At 39.4% G+C, this 20,038-nt stretch overlaps 3 protein-coding genes across 6 annotated transcripts in view; 2 read left to right on the forward strand and 1 right to left on the reverse strand.

The window, feature by feature from the left end:
- LOC108650542 (Ig-like and fibronectin type-III domain-containing protein 2) overlaps positions 1-7,512 on the reverse strand; it is a 43,310-nt gene extending 35,798 nt beyond the window's left edge. Inside the window, exon 1 of the mRNA XM_089260435.1 lies at positions 6,964-7,512. The gene's annotated coding sequence lies outside the window, so the exon portion shown is untranslated. The remainder of the gene's footprint in view (positions 1-6,963) is intronic.
- A 1,583-nt stretch (positions 7,513-9,095) lies between these two features.
- On the forward strand, positions 9,096-10,252 carry gnu (giant nuclei). The gene is made up of 2 exons (XM_018099764.3): positions 9,096-9,250; positions 9,309-10,252. The coding sequence occupies exons 1-2, from the start codon at positions 9,223-9,225 to the stop codon at positions 9,884-9,886; spliced, it is 606 nt and encodes a 201-aa protein (XP_017955253.1). The 5' UTR covers positions 9,096-9,222; the 3' UTR covers positions 9,887-10,252.
- A 184-nt stretch (positions 10,253-10,436) lies between these two features.
- On the forward strand, positions 10,437-18,968 carry Helz (Helicase with zinc finger). 4 transcript variants are annotated; one of them, XM_018099720.3, is made up of 6 exons: positions 10,437-10,606; positions 11,561-12,093; positions 12,164-12,749; positions 12,810-16,312; positions 16,508-17,642; positions 17,704-18,968. In XM_018099720.3, the coding sequence occupies exons 2-6, from the start codon at positions 11,749-11,751 to the stop codon at positions 18,282-18,284; spliced, it is 6,150 nt and encodes a 2,049-aa protein (XP_017955209.1). In that variant the 5' UTR covers positions 10,437-10,606; positions 11,561-11,748; the 3' UTR covers positions 18,285-18,968. The 4 variants fall into 4 exon arrangements, with proteins under 4 accessions (XP_017955209.1, XP_089116707.1, XP_089116706.1 ...); XM_089260581.1 differs by having other exon boundaries at positions 10,442-10,516; XM_089260580.1 differs by lacking the exon at positions 10,437-10,606 and adding an exon at positions 11,262-11,373.
- The last annotated feature ends 1,070 nt before the right edge of the window (positions 18,969-20,038 follow it).

Consider the following 20,038-nt stretch of genomic DNA (forward strand, 5'->3'; position numbering starts at 1 on the left):
CAAACAAAAATCAACAACATTTTCCAAGAGTCGTACTTGACGTCACCTCCGCGATAAACGTGATAGCAGAGTAGAGCAAAGCCAGCCGAGCCATAGAGAAACTTAGGCCAACGAAATATGCGAAAAGTGTTTGTTCGTATTAAATTTATGAATATTATATTTGTGTATTCAAGGAGGTTTTCGCAAAGCAGGCTGCTCTGTAGCCAGGTTAACTTTGTCTATAAATTGTCCGTTGTTGCTAGGACTTTACGGCGCTGTTCAGTCCACGATGAAGCGGGACTGGCTGAGCGGGAGCGGTGAGAAATAGGAGCGAGACGCCTATGCAATTCGCTTTGGGGTATCATTTTAGTCGAATGGTTTATTTCTTATGCATCGTGATATAGAATATCGGCTGGGCATCATGTTCGCTTAAATTAGCCTTAAGCAGGTAATTTGCCTGCTCTTCCCTATTGTGATAAGTTATCTATTTCAGCGAAACTAATTCAGCACCTAGCAGTGCGAATTTCTGCTGCATATACAATATTTGGCTACTACTACTACAATAATATCGCATTGATAGCAAATGCAAATCATTTATTATGTTAGACCCCTTTGGGCATAGAGTGTATAAAATACGATGAAAGTCAATGTCAGAATTCACCTTTGGAAAGTAAAACGATTTCAAAGAGTTTTTAACTAGCTACACATTAAAAGGTGAAACAATTACAATAGAAAGAATATGACTGGACAAACGATGCTCATTTGATTTGCACTAGCGATAGCCTATAATTATAATTTTTAAGGCTTTTTTCAGCCGTATCATCAATGCAATTATTGTCAAATGGGTCAATAAAATAGTAATAAATAGCAAGGAAAATTAATGATTGCAGAGTGCAGATTGATTTTCGTCCGAATATGGAATAGCACTAATGGAATGTCAGAGAAGAACTAAATCATGTCCCACAATGGAAAGCAGGTTGGAAAATAAATAATGTCAAGAAATTCCCGACAATTCAAAAGGAAACCTAAAATACGTTTAAAGATGCGCGATAATAAAGGAATATGTCAAAAAATATGCACATAATATACGTCGGGAATGTCCAACTAGTACTTATGCAGTCCACAAATATCTTTTCCTAGAGCAATAAAAAGCCAAGCATAGTTACAAGAGGTATACTCATTTCTCGCCTAATATTTGCTTTGTCCCGCTTTTTTTGCACCTCACTAAACATCCCTAAGATTTCAGTGAAATATTCATTACACTTTTAAATATTTAAGGAACTTTATTAAAGAACAAGTAAGAAAGCTCTAGTCGAGACACACGCAGACAAACATACACAAGCACACACGCGCGCTTGGGTTGCGCTGAGGGTGAGGGGGTGGATTTAGGGGTGGGGGGTAAATTTTAACAAAACCCGCTTTAAAGATGTGGGAGATATAATTTTATAACTGATCTTCGATAAGGTTTTTTATCGATCAAAAAATATCGGAATGAGTTATCGTTTTTTTAGTGATAAACTCGATATGCGCGCGATATATACGGACATTTAAAAAAAAAGTTGAAGACTCTAGTTCTTATATCTTCTGGGATCGACGCGTTCATACATACGGACAGACAGACAGACGGACAGGGCCAAATCGACTCAGCTCGTCGCCCTGATCAAGAATATATATACTTTGTGGGGTCTGCCACGCCTCCTTCTGCCTGTTACATACTTTTAACAAAACCATTATACCCTGATTTCCCATTTTCAATGGGTTCAGGGTATAAAAAAACCAAATGAATCATGTGTACAGATTTATTTTTGTTTACTTCAAAAATACGTAAAACATGTAAGGAGCTGCAATATACAAGCTAAATGCCGTACAGAGCGACTCGCATTCCCTAAGCGCGCAAATAATGGTGAATTTTAAATGGACTCGTAAATTGATTAAATTGATAGCGAGGGTACTTTACACATTGCAATAGGAAACTGTGGATGGCTGGTCGTCGTCTTTTGACGTTTCAAACTATGTAAGTTTTTACTTGGCTTTTATTTCATTTTCTAATAACGTTCACAATGTACCATTTTCATTTCAGCTCCTCTCGCGTATATTATCAGCAGCTCCATTGCGAGTGCTGGATTTCAGTGCGGCGGATAGTTACTCTAGTCGATTAGATTACATCCTGTACTTTGAGTCATAATACACATAAGTTTTTACGTTTGAAAATGAGAACTTGAAAATTTAATGGAAGGTGATGACAAGTCTGAATATGGGGATTCATGAGTGCTACTGCTGAAGTTTTTTAACGGAAAATTGTATATGTCTAGCACTTTAGCTAAGTCGTAAGAAGGTAAATGGATAATGATCGATTTGAAATAAATGTATAAGCAACCGCAAGACACTGCCTTAAATTTGTGCTTTTTTTTACAAATTTTTCAATCAAGAATTATAGTGGTCTAAATCATTCAAGGTAATACCTTAAAAACTCTCTTCCTCCCTTCCCCAAACATTTACAATGTGCTTATAAAATGACAAAATAAAATGAAATTTAATTAAAGTTAATAGAGCGTAAAGAGTTAAATTTTTTCTATTCGGGTCTTTACAAAGTAGAATGCTTTGAAACGCTTAATAAAAGTTCATGGTTTAATTAAAATGGTTTTAGGCAGCATAATGTGATGTATGTATATGTATAAATGTCATATACAATTAATATGTATATGTTGAAACAATTACATCTGTCCCCTCTATGAATTGATATATTGGCAATGTAGTAAAAATAATGTAAGTCATAAATATGACGCAATTTATTGTGATAATTAACTATAATTACGAGTGAAAACAAGAGACGGGAGTGATCGACTAGAGAATAGCCCGAACCCTTTGTATATCAAATCACATGCACTCTTCGACAATGGGATTCGCATAGGTTAATCACTACTGTTTACCCATTTAAGCCTTATGGCACTCAAATAAAATAACTGATATTTGAAAACGCAATGGGAGGACAGCTTCCATTTGAATTTGAATGAATTTGAATTTTAATGTGTATATAAATTGTACAGTTAAATAAAATACTGTACACAAAAAGTGTATCTGTTGTAGCTGGCGTAAAATATATACATACGTGTTGTGATTAGATGGTCAGGTGCTCACTTTTTGTGCTTTCAATGCAAAACCTACTATCACCTAGTCGTGTGGACGGTGTGGATTACAACATTGTTTTTCGCACATATATCCGTGGCCAAAAGTCGCAAAGGCAACGGCTTTTTGCAAAATTTCATTTCGAGCATAAACTTATAGTCGTAAACAAGCCAGAGAAACGCCTAAAACATTCACACGCAAATGTTCGCTGTGCAGTGTGCAATCCTCAAGCGCCCTATTCCAATCCCATCCCAGGGTCCCGGCGTAGCTACTCTTCCGCTGGGATGGGTACACCGGACGCACCGGCGCAAGATAAACTGTACGTCTTGAAGCGCATACGCCTCCCTCCTGCCGCAGCTCCACTTGCACTTCAACATTTGCTGAAGGGGATAGGGGCTGTGCGCCAATGTGTCTACATAAATGTACACTGCATGTGTGCATGTGTGAATGTATGCATGCATGCATACATGTGTACATGTGTGCTTTGACTGCTGGCATTTTTGCATGTTTGTCCCGCAAATTATGCGTCGCGCACAAACAAAAGCGGAAACTTAGCTGCCGGCTACACTGAAACACTTTTTGGTACAGATGATGGCTCCGGGTTTCAGTTGAGACTGGGTTGGGCTGGGCCCGGCTGAGCCTTAGCGAGCCTCATTTTGTACATGGCCGTAGAGTCTGGCGCGTGTTGCTTCTTGCTCATTTTATGTTTCGCTGCGAGCCGGATATAATAATTGCAACATGGTACTGACTCCCCAGGGTAAAAGTTGCAACTGTAACTGCAGAATGCATTAGATGAGCTCAGCATCCGCGCGCGCGCGAAAAAATTGTCATTTGTGACGAACACTTTGACGCCCCAAAAGCCGATTTGTTAACCCACATTAACAACATAACAAACCCACATCAACAAACCGTGTCCTTAATTTTGGTACCCAACAGAATGACCGATTGTTTTTAATGATCCGCGAGATCATGCAACAGCTTTCGCCTCAATATAGAAATAAATATCTTAATCCTATCTCGTTATAATATAACGTCTCGCTGTGGAATGTATGATGTCTTGTACAATATCAAATTCATACACAGTCATCAAAAAATCGAAATGAAACTATAGCTTGGACTCCATCTCTTGAAGGTAATAATTTTGATATTTTTATACCCTGAACCCATTGAAAATAGGAAATCAGGGTATAATGGTTTTGTTAAAAGTATGTAACAGGCAGAAGGAGGCGTGGCAGACCCCACAAAGTATATATATTCTTGATCAGGGCGACGATCTGAGTTGATTTAGCCCTGTCTGTCTGTCCGTCCGTCCGTCCGTCCGTCCGTCCGTCCGTCCGTCCGTCCCTCCGTATGTATGAACGCGTCGATTTCAGAAGATATAAGAGCTAGAGACTTCAACTTTTTTTTAAAATGTCCGTATATGTCACGCGCAGATCAAGTTTATCACTAAAAAACGATAACTCATTCCGATACTTTTTTATCGATAAAAAACCTTATCGAAGATCAGTTTAAAAATTATATCTCCTACATCTTTCAAGCTAGAGTCTCCAAATTTAAAATGTATATTAAGATGAAATTTATACAATTTCGCTTTTTGTTAAAATTTACCCCCCACCCCTAAATCCACCCCCTCACCCTCATCTTTGTAAAAGTCGTATATCAAATACTAGAGACTTGTCCTTCGGTATACACATACATTTAAATATTATAATTATATTCTGAAAGTTTCATTACGATCGTACGTCTAGAAATTAAATTATTCATCAAATAAGTTCTCCTATTATTGCCACACTGCAGCGCAACCCAAGCGCAATCGCAATGCGTGTGTTTGTTTGTATGTGTATGTGTGTGCGTGTGTTTGTTTGTATGCGTGTGTGTGTGTGCGTGTGTGTGTGCTAATTATTATTGAAATATAAGTTCCTTGTGGGGTTCAGGGGATCTCGTAGTCGAGCAGTCTCGACTAGAGCTTTCTTACTTGTTATCTTTTCTGTGTGTGATATTTATGGAATATAGAATATAGACAATTAAGACCATGAGGCTGACATACGACGTATATATATTATCTGAACACAAACGGCAAATTCTATATACCTAAAAAATAAGGAAAAAAGGCAATTAAACTTATTTATGAAAATGTGTTTGCCATAAATAAAACAAAGTTTTTCAATTTATGACGGAGAAATAGACACTCAAACGATTTTTTGCAGGCAGCATCAGACAAGTAAATATTTTCCCCGTAATGAAGGCCTTCAGTAAAATATGTGCACAGTATATTGCCAAAGCATCGACTCGATCGCTATTGAAGTTCGATTTAAAAGCGAAGTCAGTTATATCACAATTCTCATAGAGAGTTCTAGTTTTATGTTAAAGTCTATAACAACTTCATCGTAAATTTGTCACATTCTTTATGTTTCCTGCAAATTTAGTGCATTTCCGTGCCAAGTGACCCAATCAACTTTTGTCTCACATTGCTTTATTCAACAATTTGGAGATGTTGCTGCAATCAATGATAGAACAGTCTAGCCATATATACATATATATTTATATACATACTGATAGATATATAGATATATTTACAGATATTATTGTATATAGCGACTATTTGTTAAATTATACTTTACACATATAAGCATATACATTTTTTTCTCTTCATCTTTCAATTTGTTCAACTTAGTCGTAAAGCAAGTTTAACACAATAGCTCCTTCTTCGGGACTATCCGACTAGGAGATACTGTGAGCCCTGCGGTCAACTGATATTTCAGTCATTTCACGTTGTTAATATTTACAGCTAATATACACACATATATACCTACATATATACACGCCCATATGACTCTTTTGTTGTATAGATTTTTTTCTAGAGCTATCGCCGAAAATTTCCAACTCGTACTGCTTATCGAATATGCAAATGAAAACTGATAGAAATACATATGTACGTACTATATAGTATGTATATGCATGACGATATGTCTCCTAGTTACAATACTTTTATATAGAGTACAATAGAATTATATAAAGTAATTCAAACAAATAGTTGCATAGTGATTAGTAGCAGAGTGTATAATAATATACTATATAGTAGATATACATATGTATGTAATCCATGAAATAGCCTTGCTAACTTATATTATTATGTTTATTTAAAAACAAATCGACTACAAAAAAGACTTAAACGGATTTAAGAGATTAAACCTGAAAAAGTTAGTCATGTAAATTTTATTGATCATATATTAAGATTAAATTGGCTTTAAAAATTCGCGAGCGTATCTAATTGTCGGTGTGTAAATAAAAAAAAAAACTTTGTACAAGCGAAACAAAAATTAAGAAGCAAAATAGTGGTCACACTCCTCTGCCAGTCTGTCAGTCTTTTTTTTAAGATTTCTCTAATATTCAGCAATAGCTATAGCTACAAGTACGTTCCTATTGTATATCGTTTGAAGGTCCACACAAAACGTAACTGTGATTGTTGAGGGTTTTTTTTTTGTTCAATTATATGTATAGACGTTGTGTGTCTAACTCTTACAAATATGTAGACATCTATACACGTTTGGATAATATTTCTAGAAATACATCATTCACAAGAGATTATATATACATATATTAATATTCAATTCGGGTTTTATAGATCTTATAAAATAAATAGATTTTATAAATCTAATCAGATTTTTATTAGAATATTTTCAATTGTCTGTTTAACGTGAATCGACAAAATAAATGTCGAGAAATCTAACTAATCGAAGCAAAAAAACAAATTTTATTCATACCATATTTTTTACATTTATTTAATTGCCTAATTTAATTTGCATCAGCAAGTAAAGAAGAAAACAAGAAAAAAATAATAATTACCAAAAAACATACCTCGGTTCTTTTGTTAAGGCGTAGCAATTTATTTCACAAGTGCTATATACGTATGTGTGTGTGTGTGTGTGTGTGTGTATGTATGTATGTATAAACATATATGCACATTTATATGTATGTATTTACAAATATTTATTTTTGTTTTTTAACACTTCACTGACTTTTTTCAATTTTTGGTGTGCTTTGCCAACTTTTAGAATGGTTAATCAATGGCAATCGCCTATTGATATAGAAGTAGTTTTTATTATTTGACGCTCTGCTTTTACTTCGATTTTTATTATTATTATTATTTATGGCGCCTTTGTGCACTTCAGCATAACAGAACGGCACGAAATACTCGAAATACTCATTTACATTCGCACAGCGATTGGGAAGCAAGCAGCGGACTTGTTTACGTTTTGCGTTAGCTCGAGCAAATTTCTATAAAAAATTAACAGTTAAACTACAAGTTTTCTCAGTAAAACGGTTGCAGCTTTGCTGCCAAAAAGCTCGCCAGAACTTTTCTGCCCAGCTGGTTTGAACTCCGTTAGACGACTGAGTCGCCAAAGCGCCAAGCCACAATTTTATAGCCGACCAGTGGGGGCAGCCGACGCCAAAGCCGAATCCGAAACCAACGCCGAAGCCGAAGCTCAGATTCGTGCCCAACTCAATGCGCATGAGCTGCATAGTTCTCAATAACAAATATAAACACAAAGCAGCTGCTTCTGGTCCCTCAGCTGTTTCGCTAGCCAAAACTAAAAAGCCGGCAACAACAAGCGTTCATTTAGCGAGGTGTTTGGAGGATTCAACTTTAACATATTCTTTTTTTTTTAGAAAACTTTTATATGTAACTTTCTGGAAGTTACGATGTCCTCTAAAATTTTAGCCTTGATATATGAAGCACTCAAGAGCCGCCCAAATGACAAATGATTTCAGCATATAACTTATATTTTCTGATATGTAGTTAGCGGTAATTTACAAATTCTTGTCAAGAAAATAAAATGAACGAGATCCTTGGAAAGCAACCTTACAATAAAATACAGAATACATTTTTTTTCTTTGATTTCCATACCAACAGAATTATGTGACTTCAGCAATCATATAGATTAGTACACTTGTATATGTATGTATATTCTTTCTTTCAGAACGCTCAAACATTTACATAAGCAGTTTTCGCAAAAGCTTTGTGCGCAGTATCTTAAATGAGAATATAAAAACAAACAAAAAAAACTCGTCAAACTCGCTTTAATTAGATACTAAATATTCACAAGTCCTGATCTTAAATGACAAGTCTCTTTTTTACAATTTAGAAATTTGGTTTGTTTCCAGTTTATTGAACTTAAATTTGCAAATATTATTAATGAAGAATTGACTATTATAAAATATATAAGTAACAAATACATTAGCTTCTCAATTTATTGTAATGGATATTGATTTTTTTATATATTGAGAAATATTGTTCCTTAGGTATTATCTATTACACCCAATTCACATGAATACATGTATATATGTATGTGTATATGTATACCAACAAACAAGTTTCTTATTAAGATACAATCAAATTTGCAAGCCAAAAGTACTAAGCATACACTGTGCATCGCGCCATCTGTTGTTCATTTAAGCATCAGTGGATCTATTAATAGGTCTTAGCTGTAAGTGCTGTAAGTTATACAAAAACTTAGAGAGCATTTTGCTCGAAAGCTTCAAAAGCTTTGATTCAAACAAAACTTTATATTATTTTTATTTTGAAATCTTCAAAGATTTCATCAAAATTTCGGGCTTTCTGTATTTGGCTTAAACAGTACAAACAAAAGGATATTTTTCTTGCACCCAATTTATATTCAAATTTCCTTTCTTCTCTCTTTATTTAAGATATTTGTTTCAGTTTACAAAAACTTTGACAGATCGCATAGAATATTATAATATATCAATAAAACTAAATTTAAAGCTCAAGATTTCCAGAGTGCACCACAATTTTGCGCACACACGCGTTCATATTCAAACATAACGCAGCGTTGCCAACTATCAAAAAAGCTGCCAGACTGCATTACTTCGCGTATGTGTAAGTATGTAAATATGAATATGGTCTCGATTAAGTGATAGTGTCTGTGTATAGTGACTGTGTCTTTTAACAGTGGAATATGGTAAATATACATATGTATGTGTTCACATAACATACATGTGAATATGCATGCTCGTGCATGTAATTTACAGTTCCGACTATAATGCGCGTTTCATTGCTTGCGCTGAGAGTTTCAGAAAATTATTTAAAACGCTTCCATGGATCGCTATAACCGTGCCTGGAGAGGTAAACTTCACGATATAATTAATGAGATAAAAATACTTGAATATCAAATTATGAATAGATCCCAGATCGCCGCTCACGCCCATAACACCACTTACAACCCGGGCCTTTAGTTTTGATAATATTCCGTCGCCGCCAACGCCTAACCCCTGCAAGTCGCAGAGCTACAACTCCCGCGGTCTTCGACCCAACCACCATAGCGTGCAAAATCAAACAGCTGGCCATGCACGACGCTTGATTGGTTCATGTACTCCAAAACATTTCTCGCAGGATTTTATGCGGATTAGATCTGTCTTTTCACCTTGTGCTCATGGCACAGCAATTCAAGGTGATTCTGCGCCGCCAAAGAAAGATACCCGATCCTCTCAACTAACGGATGCAATCACTAAACAAGCCCCACCAAAACGCCACTTCAAGCGTAGCTCACCCGTTAACCAGCCTGAGCTCAGTCCCAGGGTTAGTTCACTGCTCAATCGCACAGGCAACAATCACCTACTCGATTTGTTCAGACGTCAAGAAATCGACATGGCAGTACTGGTTCAGATGACTTTGGAGGAATTGGAATCCCTCGGAGTCCGTGGTGTCAGGGAATTGAAATTGGCCATCGATGTAATCAAATTTGCTAAAAAGTTCATATAACTCGATTTGAATTTGAATGTCTTTGAAATTCTTTGTAATTTAATACTTGTCCTTATTAAGAAAATGATACGTTTTTTTATGTTTGTCTAAATATTCAATAATATACATACATACCTATGTTACAATCAAATTCAATCACGAAAAACTAAAATTATTTATTTATGTTCCAACAATCATATATATTATACAAAATAATGTTAAATTCTAACTAATAATAATAATAATAACTTATTACAAAAGCTAAACAATTAGTTATATGCTCTGGAAAGCAAACAATTGCAGACAAAGAATATGCACAAGACTATCGTATTAAACATTAAACCGACTGACTATAAATATTAAATAAATAAATGTTATAAATAAAAATACGTAAATCTACATAAGAATTGAAATCAGAGTTGTACAAAGTACGTTTAAATTTTTAGACAATTTTATGCGTTACCGAAAAATTAAGTTAAGATAAGCCATAGCATAGACTTCGTATAAACTGCATTATATCATTCCGATAGTCGAGTTTTTTATTTAATATCGGTCGACCACCACATTTTAGTGCTGATAAATTAGTTAAAAAGACACTCATGAGCGATACAACACTAGTACATACATAGCTTATTTTTAACATTTTTCGACGTGAGATGTGCATTTTCTATCATAGTTTGTGCTTAACCATGTAAAATTAAATTAGACTTTAGTGTAGCATTATTAACAGTTATTGCAAAGGTAACTAAATTGTGCTTGTGAGATAATCTAATGCCACCGAATATGTATACCAATGCCTTAGCTTGACAAATGACAGCTGCTGCGCCTTTGCATTTTTCTGTTAGTAGAAGTACAAATATTTTCGTTTACAGAAAATGTTGAAGTATATTGCGAAAATCCAAGAGAATTTATATACATGAATGTACTTTAAAATAAAATGTCCAATTGAATTATATATATTTATATATATACGTAAATATATATTATATATACACAGATAAATATGCATATATATGTATATTTATACATGTACATACGTGTGTGTATTTGCACATTTATAAGTATGTGTACATTTATATGGCAACATCATTGCGTATGGCCGTATCAAAAGGCACAGGCTGTTAATTTGACATTTCGTTTTGTGTTGAGCACCGTCTACTGTTGCAGAACCTACATACATACTATATGCGAAAATTAACACGAAAAGTGAATATATCTTGCGAAAACGAGTACAATTGCAAATTAATGACGAACTATGTAAAAATACTGTTTCGAATCAAGCGTACCACATACGCATGGAATGCCCGACATCGGTTCGATGTAAATGTATCTTTTGTGTAAATAAAATAATTAATTAAAGAGAATTCTTTTATGTGATATTAACTTACATTATGTCTATATTTTAACAGCATGTATTTAAGTCCTGCTAATGTATACCACTTATCGTGTGCGCTAATACATTTCAAAACAAAAACTAAAATGGATACAGAGTTAAATGGACTCAATAGGTACAGCTGTTGCCCTATAAGTCCAACTTTCCTTTAATATATGCATTTGACTACCAAGATGATTCAAACGATTCACCACGAACTTAATTTGCATTAATTGGACTTGCGGCTATGCGCTATGTATTTGATATTGATATTAATTACAAACTGGACAAGTTCTTACGCCTTTTTGTTTGTTATTTTTCAGTAAGCAGAAGCTGGTATATAAGTGTAAATTGTTAGCTTAAGCAAGTGCCCATATACATCCATACTGCGAATCCATTAAAAAAAGAGGACTGTGTAGGGGCTTGAAGGAAAGGCAGCAGGACTTCTTTTCAGCTCGCAGCATTCATCGAACTTCGGCGAACTTGTCTGGCCAATTGAAGGCTGCCCTCAATGGCCGCTGAAAAGGAGATGCAGGCGCATGACATGGTGCGACGGCGAAGCTGGGCGCGTGCTGTGACACTTTACGATCAAATACTCTCGGCCAGTGCGAACCCACAGCCACAGCCGCAATCACAAGGGCAGCCGAATGGAACGACACGAGTGCAGAAGGATCAGCAAATCGCCTGCCTGCTTGGACGTTGCGAGTGTCTCCTGGAGCTGGGCAAATACGAAGCGTGCCTGCAAGATGCGTACAAAGTGCTGACTCTTCTTTCAGAGCAGACGGAGTGTTTGGCAAGCGTCTCGCGGGCGCGCCGTTGGCTGGTGCACGCCCTATTCAAGCTGCACAAGTACTCGGTGAGTCGCTCGACAAAAAATTAATTGGAAATTAAGTAAACACGCTTTGTACATGAATTAATTATTACAGGATGCAGAACAGTTTCTGAGCAAGTGGATAAATGAATTAAGTGGCCAGCAAATCTTTTCGGACATATCGAAAACTCTTGAGCGGTATAAATCAATTATACAGATGATTATGAACGGACAGAACAAATTACAGACGCAATCGCAGAAAATTCCTCATGCACGCCTTGAGGATGAGATGGCAATACTGGACACCAAGCTCGATCACTGGGCTACAAACAATCTGCCCCTGGATAAGTATAGCAAGCTACTTAGCAACAAAGGATTAAAGAAACGCGAGCAGCAGCAACAACAGCAGCAACAGCAACAGAATGGCAGCGGTAGCTTCAGCAGCAGCAGCAGCAGCACCGGTAGCAGCAGTACCATGTCCACTTCCAGCTTGAACACCAAGAATATTGAACTGCTGTCGGCAATTAAGCTGACTGGCGTTAAGCATTCATCAGTAGATGCTGTACCCGATTCGGATCAAGCAGCGCACTCAACATCAACAATAACGTGCAGTTATTGTGCCATCAACTTCCAAACACGGAACGAATTGAGGCAACATTGCCAGACTGAAAGCCACCAGAAAGTGATAATGAGTGATGAGGGTAAGTGCCGTTCGTTGCGTTCTTTCGTTGTTCATTGAGAACAATATGTGTATTTCGCAGGTCGCGACTGGAAATGGCGTCCTCCACCTCGGGGTTACACGTTAGACACTTATAGCCTCTGCGAGACATTCGCGGAAGCACAGACATGCCATTACGGAGCTCAATGCGTTGAGGCTCATGGTTTGGACGAACTGAACGAGTGGAAGGAACGATTTGAGTATCGGCGAATGCGTGTGCAAAAGGCTTGTGAGAAGGAGCTATATGGAAAGTCATACACGGAACAAGTGCTCGAACGATGGATTCAAGCCACAGCCCCGGAGCGCATAATGTGCGAGAAAGTTGCGGACATAGAAGCGAAATGTGAGCAGCAATTGGTTACCAGCATCAGCTCAAAGACTTCTAAACGTGAATGGCTGTTCCAGCTAGAGACATTGCGGCCGCTGAAGGCGGTTGCTCTGCTACAGGACGCGCATCGCAATCATTTTGCAATCAAGTCCATCAAGCTGGGCCAATCCACAGGCGATGCGGAGGTCAATGTAGAATTAAAGTCTGATCAGGAGTGGGTGTCTTCTACATTACCTGAGAGCCAAGAAAGCACGACACCATCTAAGCTCGTTAGCGCACATGAAGTTACTGTTGAATTTCACACTGAAATTTACGGCACATTTCGGCAGTCGGTTTGTTTCGATATCGGCCAGGAGCCTTTGCTGGTACGTCATCTTTGCGTTGATGTGTTACCTGTCAGCGATGCCGAAAAAATCGAGGAAATCAAGCGCGATATTATAAACAGCTCGGCCACTCGATGGGATGTTTCTAACACCAAGTTGACTCGCTTTGAGACCACGATAGGAACGCATTTGAAAACGGAGGCCTATCTCAGTGACTTGCAGCACGAACGCGAGCTTTTAGAGAGATATCCCTGTCCACGTGCTGCCACCTTTACGTTAACACAGTCCACTATTGTGGAGAAACGCCTGACGCAAAACAACTACCGCTCACGTATACACGAGTTGCTTTACGTTGAGGAGATCGCTCGTTATGAGCAAATCGCACGGTATAACGTGCGCACCCGGCTGACAGTTGCCTCGAATTATATATTGACACCGGCGGGAATGGCAACTAGTACGGCGAAATATTCGTTAGCCGGTGAGCTTTTCGCATTGATGCGCCTGGGCAAAGACATTTCAGAGGATACTTCACCGGGTCGCCTGATTTTATCGAACTGCAGCAGCGTTTATATTTCAGCGCCGGAGGAAACAACAGCTAAGTCCGATAAATCAGATAAACCGGAGCAGCGCGCCGTTTACGAAGCACTTATTGAAGATAAGGGAAAGAATGTAATATATTTGAAGCTGTCGTCAAAATGTGTCGAAGCAATGGGCCTGCAAGCGGACACGGAGCTGGACGTAGATATACAGTTCCAGCTTAATCGCATGCCATACTGCGAGTGGCACAACGCTGTGGATAAAATAACCGACTTTCGTTTAATATTTCCCGCAACTGAACTGGAGCCAGCCATACCCTGGACACCTAAAAAGCAATGGGCTGATGCCTGCGAACCTAAGCTGAATGCAAAACAGCGCGAGGCGGTCAACGCCATTACAACGGCTTTAAGTATTAAGCTGCCCCCAATATTACTTATCGGACCGTTCGGCACGGGCAAGACATATACACTGGCTCAGGCAATTAAACAGCTCCTTGCCCAGCCAGAAGCCAAGATACTCATCTGTACGCATTCCAATTCAGCGGCAGACCTGTATATTAAGGAGTACCTGCATCCGTGGATTGAGGAGGGACTCACGGAAGCGACGCCACTGCGAGTTTACTACCACAAGCGTTGGTCCGCGACCGTCAACAGTGTAGTGCAAAAATATTGCATAACCGATGGCGTTGGCAACTTTCGACGGCCTAGCGTTGAAGACATAATGCGACATCGCATCATAGTTGTCACCCTGAGTATCAGCATGGAGTTGGCTTCGCTCGGTTTGCCCAAGGGTCTATTCACCCATATATTTTTAGATGAGGCAGCGCAGGCGATGGAATGTGAGGCGATTATGCCGCTGGCTCTGGCCAACGATTCCACTCGAATTGTACTGGCTGGAGACCATATGCAGATGAGTCCCGAGCTCTTCTCTGCGTTTGCAAAGGAACGCAAATTGCATATTTCACTGCTTGAACGACTTTACGACCACTATCCTTCGAACTTTCCCTGTAAGATTTTGCTTTGCGAGAACTACCGTGCGCATGAGGCCATTATAAAATTCACCTCGGAGCTATTTTACGAGCAAAAGCTTGTAGCATCTGGTAAGCAACCGCGTCATGAACGCTTTTACCCCCTCACATTTTTTACAACAAGAGGAGAGGATGTACAAGATAAAAACTCTACAGCATTCTATAACAATGCTGAGGTCTACGAAGTCGTAGAACGTGTCTCGGAACTGCGCAAGCGGTGGCCAAGTGCTTGGGGCAAGCTGAATGACACTAGCATCGGAATTATGACTCCGTATGCGGATCAAGTTTTTCGCATTCGTTCCGAGCTGAGGAAACGTCGCATGGGCGGAATATCTGTGGAACGCGTTCTCAATGTGCAGGGCAAACAGTTCCGTGCAGTGTTTCTGTCCACAGTGCGAACAAGGCGGACATGCTTGCCGCAAGGAAGCAATCCCGGTGCGGGGGGTGCGGCCATTTCCGCAGCCAGCATAGGTGACGCTGATACCGATTATGGCTTTCTAAGCAACTCAAAGCTTTTGAATACTGCGATTACGCGAGCGCAATCTTTGGTGGCTGTTGTTGGCGATCCGGTAGCTCTCTGTTCCATAGGACGATGTCGCAAGGTCTGGGAGCGGTTCATTGAAATATGCGATGAGCACAAGTCACTGTTTGGATTGACTTGGTCAAACTTGCGATCCCAGCTAGATGGCGTCGAAATGAAGCGCGGCTATGTACTCAATCCATTAGCTCCCGAATTCGTTCCTCGTGCTCTACAACCGGAGGCATACTTACGCGAGCAAGCAGCTCTGTACCTAAATGCTCCAGCACACGTGCCACCTGGCAGTCAGCCGCCTCATTATACTGCCAACGCTGGCATGGGTCCCGGGCCGTCTGCGCATCAAATGAATCAAATGGCCGCAGCAATGGCTGCCAATCATATGTATTCCACTCATATGGCTGCAATGATGGCGGCAGCAGTAGCCGCTGGCGGTAAATCTTCCAACGGACCGTCGCCAGGACCAGGCCCGGGACCTGCCGGACATATTCGTGGTCATATGGGAATGCGTGGCCCGCCAACTAACGGACCACCTCCCGTGCCACCACATATGCGACAGTCTCAGCCAGGAAGTGGAGGACCTCCGCCCCCGCCATATGGTCAGTACGCAGCTATGCAGCATTGGCGGCCACCCGTCGCCCCACAACAGCCTCAACAGCAGCAACAGAATCCCAATGCCAGTCTCTGGGGTCCACCACCTCAAACCAATCCCTGGAGCGTCTTACCACCCAACAAACAGCAGCCACCTCAGCAGTCCAATGCTCCAGGCCGTGGCCCGGGACCATTGCCCCCTCCAGTAAGTTTGAATATTAATCGAGAAATATAATAATAATATTCAATATGCCAAGGGCGAGCCTAAAAGGTTTTTGTTTCAAAAGTCAATTGGTGATATTCGAGGCGATCCTGAAGACTTGTTAGTACTATCGCCAGATTTTCTTACCATTGTGTGGTAATTATTGCTTAACATATTTTGAAAAATTTTCGTTAACAGGCTTTGCGAGGAGGCAGTGTGCCGCCGGCTGCAGCCAATGCAACCTCTGCGGCGCAACTACTAAGGAATCCAAGTGAGCTCGGCTACTTGGCTAAAAAGACGCTTTACAATCATGGCCAGGCGCCACCATCCCAACAGCCCCTTCCTCCACAACACCATCTGTACGGGCAGCCACCAATACCAATTCAACGAGGAAGCAGCGTTCCCAATGGGCCAATGAGCCCAATGGAAAACGGGCCGCCACCCTATCTGCGTCATAATGGCACTGCGGCAGGTTATGCCAACTACGATAAGTCCGCAGGTCCACCTCAGCAACCCCCACCTGCACCCTATATGTACACGGCCGGCAAACAGCCGTCGCCAAGCAACTTGCGCTTTCCGGCTGCGCACGAGCTTCTGCCTCCCAACATGAGTATCTATGAGATGGCGTTCAGCTCTAAAGAAGAACAGTATAAGTGGTACCTCAAACTACTTGAGTCAGCGGGTCAAGAGGCAGCTAACAAGTTCGGCGATATGCTGCGCCAAGTGATGACCACGTTGCAGCAACAGGGTCACCAATCACAACACCATCCGCAAGGACACAAGCCCCAGCCACCGGTAGCACCGGGACCGCCGATGATATCTAATCCACATGCTGTTATGGGGCCACAGCCGCAGCGGGCACAGTATCCAGTAATTTACACTGGACAGGGTCAAAACCTGAATCAGCAGCCAGTGGACTCGTCGCCGCCCTTGGACAACTTTAATCAGCAAATAGATCTTGTGTTCAATTCGATCATGAATGGGGCCAATGACATCGCACAACCCATTTTGCGGGACGTTCTTGGCATGGTAGGCGTATCGACATCGACAGCGGGTACCGGGGCGATGCCACTCTCAAATGGCATGATGAATGGCGGAGATTTGCAGCATCAGCAGCAGCAACAACAGCAACAACAAAGTCGCCTCTTTAGTATGATGCAGGGTCAACAGCAGACACAACCAGCATCTCTGACTATGGGAAAACATGGCCCAAACGCTGGTCAGTTGCAGCCGTTAGCTATGTATGCCAACCATATGACTGGACCGTTGCAGGGAGCAGGTGTCCACCCAGGCTCTAACAGCAATGCTGGTGTATCTAACTTCATGAACAATGGTAAGTTCCATCTGGCTTATCCTCTTTTATGTCCAAGAGCATGACACTCATTTTTCTGTAGCCGGAAACACCTTACTGAACGACAAGCCGTTTAACAATTTTAATAGTCATAATAATGGTGGACAGAACACCAATGGCCTTCATAATAATGGCAGCTCTGTTCCGCTCTACCGGCGCCAGGCAATGACCGGCAATGGTGGCAACAATTACAACAATATGCCCGGTGTTTTCGCCAATTTGGACACGAGTGCCAACCTGATTGAGGTCTTGTTCCAAGCCAACAATACGGCGTCCGAGCACTCGAACAAGTCCGATCCCAGCCACGGTCTGCTCTACAATAACTACAACACAATCAAGAGCGGTCATGATCTGGACTTGTTCTCCAATGTGGCACCACAGACTGCTCAACAATCCTCTACCGACGCCGTCAACCAACCGCAGTCCTCAGCAACCACGTATGCGGCTGTGCTAAGTCAAGGGCCGCAAGCAGCTTCCGCACATCAGCAGCCAACAATGAATTCAGCACGGCCACTTCATGCTTCGAAATCCTCCCTTACAGCGAATGACATGGAAAAAGACCCATTTGCGGCCATACGAGAATTGGGACAGGCAACATCTGGCTTCTACAACTATTTTCAGTGATTACATGTAATGGACGTCGTTGAATGCCGCCGCCTGCTGCACGTGGCATCAACGCCATAAATAAAAGACTTTAGGGTCTTAAAGAAAAAAAGAAAAAAAAAAATTGAAAAATTAGAAAAACTCAAAAACAGATCATGAATTGCTTGTTAATTTTAGCTCTCCCTTTGCTTTTTTAATCAGAATTAATTTAAATATGTAGGTTTAATTATTATTACAATTATTATATATTATATACATATGATTATTAATTATAAATGCCGCAGCAGGCCGATCCGCCCTATGCACGCCCTTGGCGCTGTCATTTCGTATGTCGCAGGGTCGCTCTGAGCACCCAGCCTTTAAAACTAAAAAACAAAAAAAAACAAAAAAAAGTAATATAAAAAAAGCAAAGAAAATTATAAAAAGAAAACAAACAAAAAAAATACAAAACACAACACAAAAAAACAAAAACACAAACAATTAGCTAGTTCTTAAGGTAATTAAAACAAGTTTGTATTGTATAATCATTCTATTAGCCGTAGATCATATGCTACGAGAGTAATGTTCAGCTTGGGCTAAGTGCGCTTGAGTTATAAATACATATAAATATATATTGTATCTTGAGTATTGTACAGCAGTTGACCATTCGAAAAATTAGAAACTGAAAATTTATCATGTACTCAAATACATTATTATCTATCTTTATTCAAATCTTTAATTTATTTACGTACTTATAACGTACAAATATAATGCTTTATTATTGTATTTTTAATATATTGCCTACTATATATGTATATGGGACACTCATTGTATGTACATACATACCTCTACAGCACTTACGTATAAAAAACTTTTCTCAGATTGTCCGGATGCAAAAAAAAAAAAAAAAATTGGATAAGTATCTAACGCTGCCCACGCCCAGTAAATTCAAAGTCGAGTATCATAGAAATGAAATCATTTTATTATTCTTAATGTATGTCTGTTCGATTTTTGGTAGTTTGTATCTATTTGACCTGCAAGGGCGTAGAATGTAATTAAATTATAAAATAAAAAAAAAAATATATACATATATATATATATATATATATATATATATATATATTACCTTTTAATAACAGTAAAATACAAATATACAAAATATAGTTATATTAATACCAGTTTGTCTTAACACATTTCATTAAGCACAAAAGTTAATTATTTAAACCAAGAACCACATACAAAATACACGTTGAAGAACTGTGTAGCACAATATATATATGTAAGTATTGTATTTCCTTAAGGACACCAAAAACAGCATCCAAATCTTTTCGTTCCTCCAATTCAATTATCTACATTTCTGAAACCGTCAGGTGGAAGCTATCTGTGCACGGGTGCAACAAATATTTTATTAGAATGATTGATTTCGAGCTTCCCTGGGGCTTAAAGCTCTTGGCTATATTTAGTACAGTGATTGATTTAAGCCCAGCATTCGAAGCGAACGAACGAACCACGTCGATGCAGACAATATAGGCCAATAAAAAATTCAGATTATACTTTACTTGCAATCACCCCAACTTCGACCTACCGAATTGGGAAGCTTGTAGCTTGCCTACTTAAAAGCAAAATTTTAAGGTCAAATCAATTAACATACATTATTATTATGTTTTTATTATTAATCATCTAGTTTTGAAGAACCTATCTATATCTATTATGAATTTACTAATTGGCTCAGACACTGTAATTGGAGCAACATTTCAATTAAAATTGCATTTTGTAAAGTTTAATAAATTCTCATA

The sequence above is a fragment of the Drosophila navojoa genome, chromosome 4, assembly GCF_054131105.1.
Source record: "Drosophila navojoa isolate 15081-1374.11 chromosome 4, UAZ_NAV_1.0, whole genome shotgun sequence".
In the NCBI taxonomy this organism is placed as follows: Eukaryota; Metazoa; Arthropoda; class Insecta; order Diptera; family Drosophilidae; genus Drosophila; species Drosophila navojoa.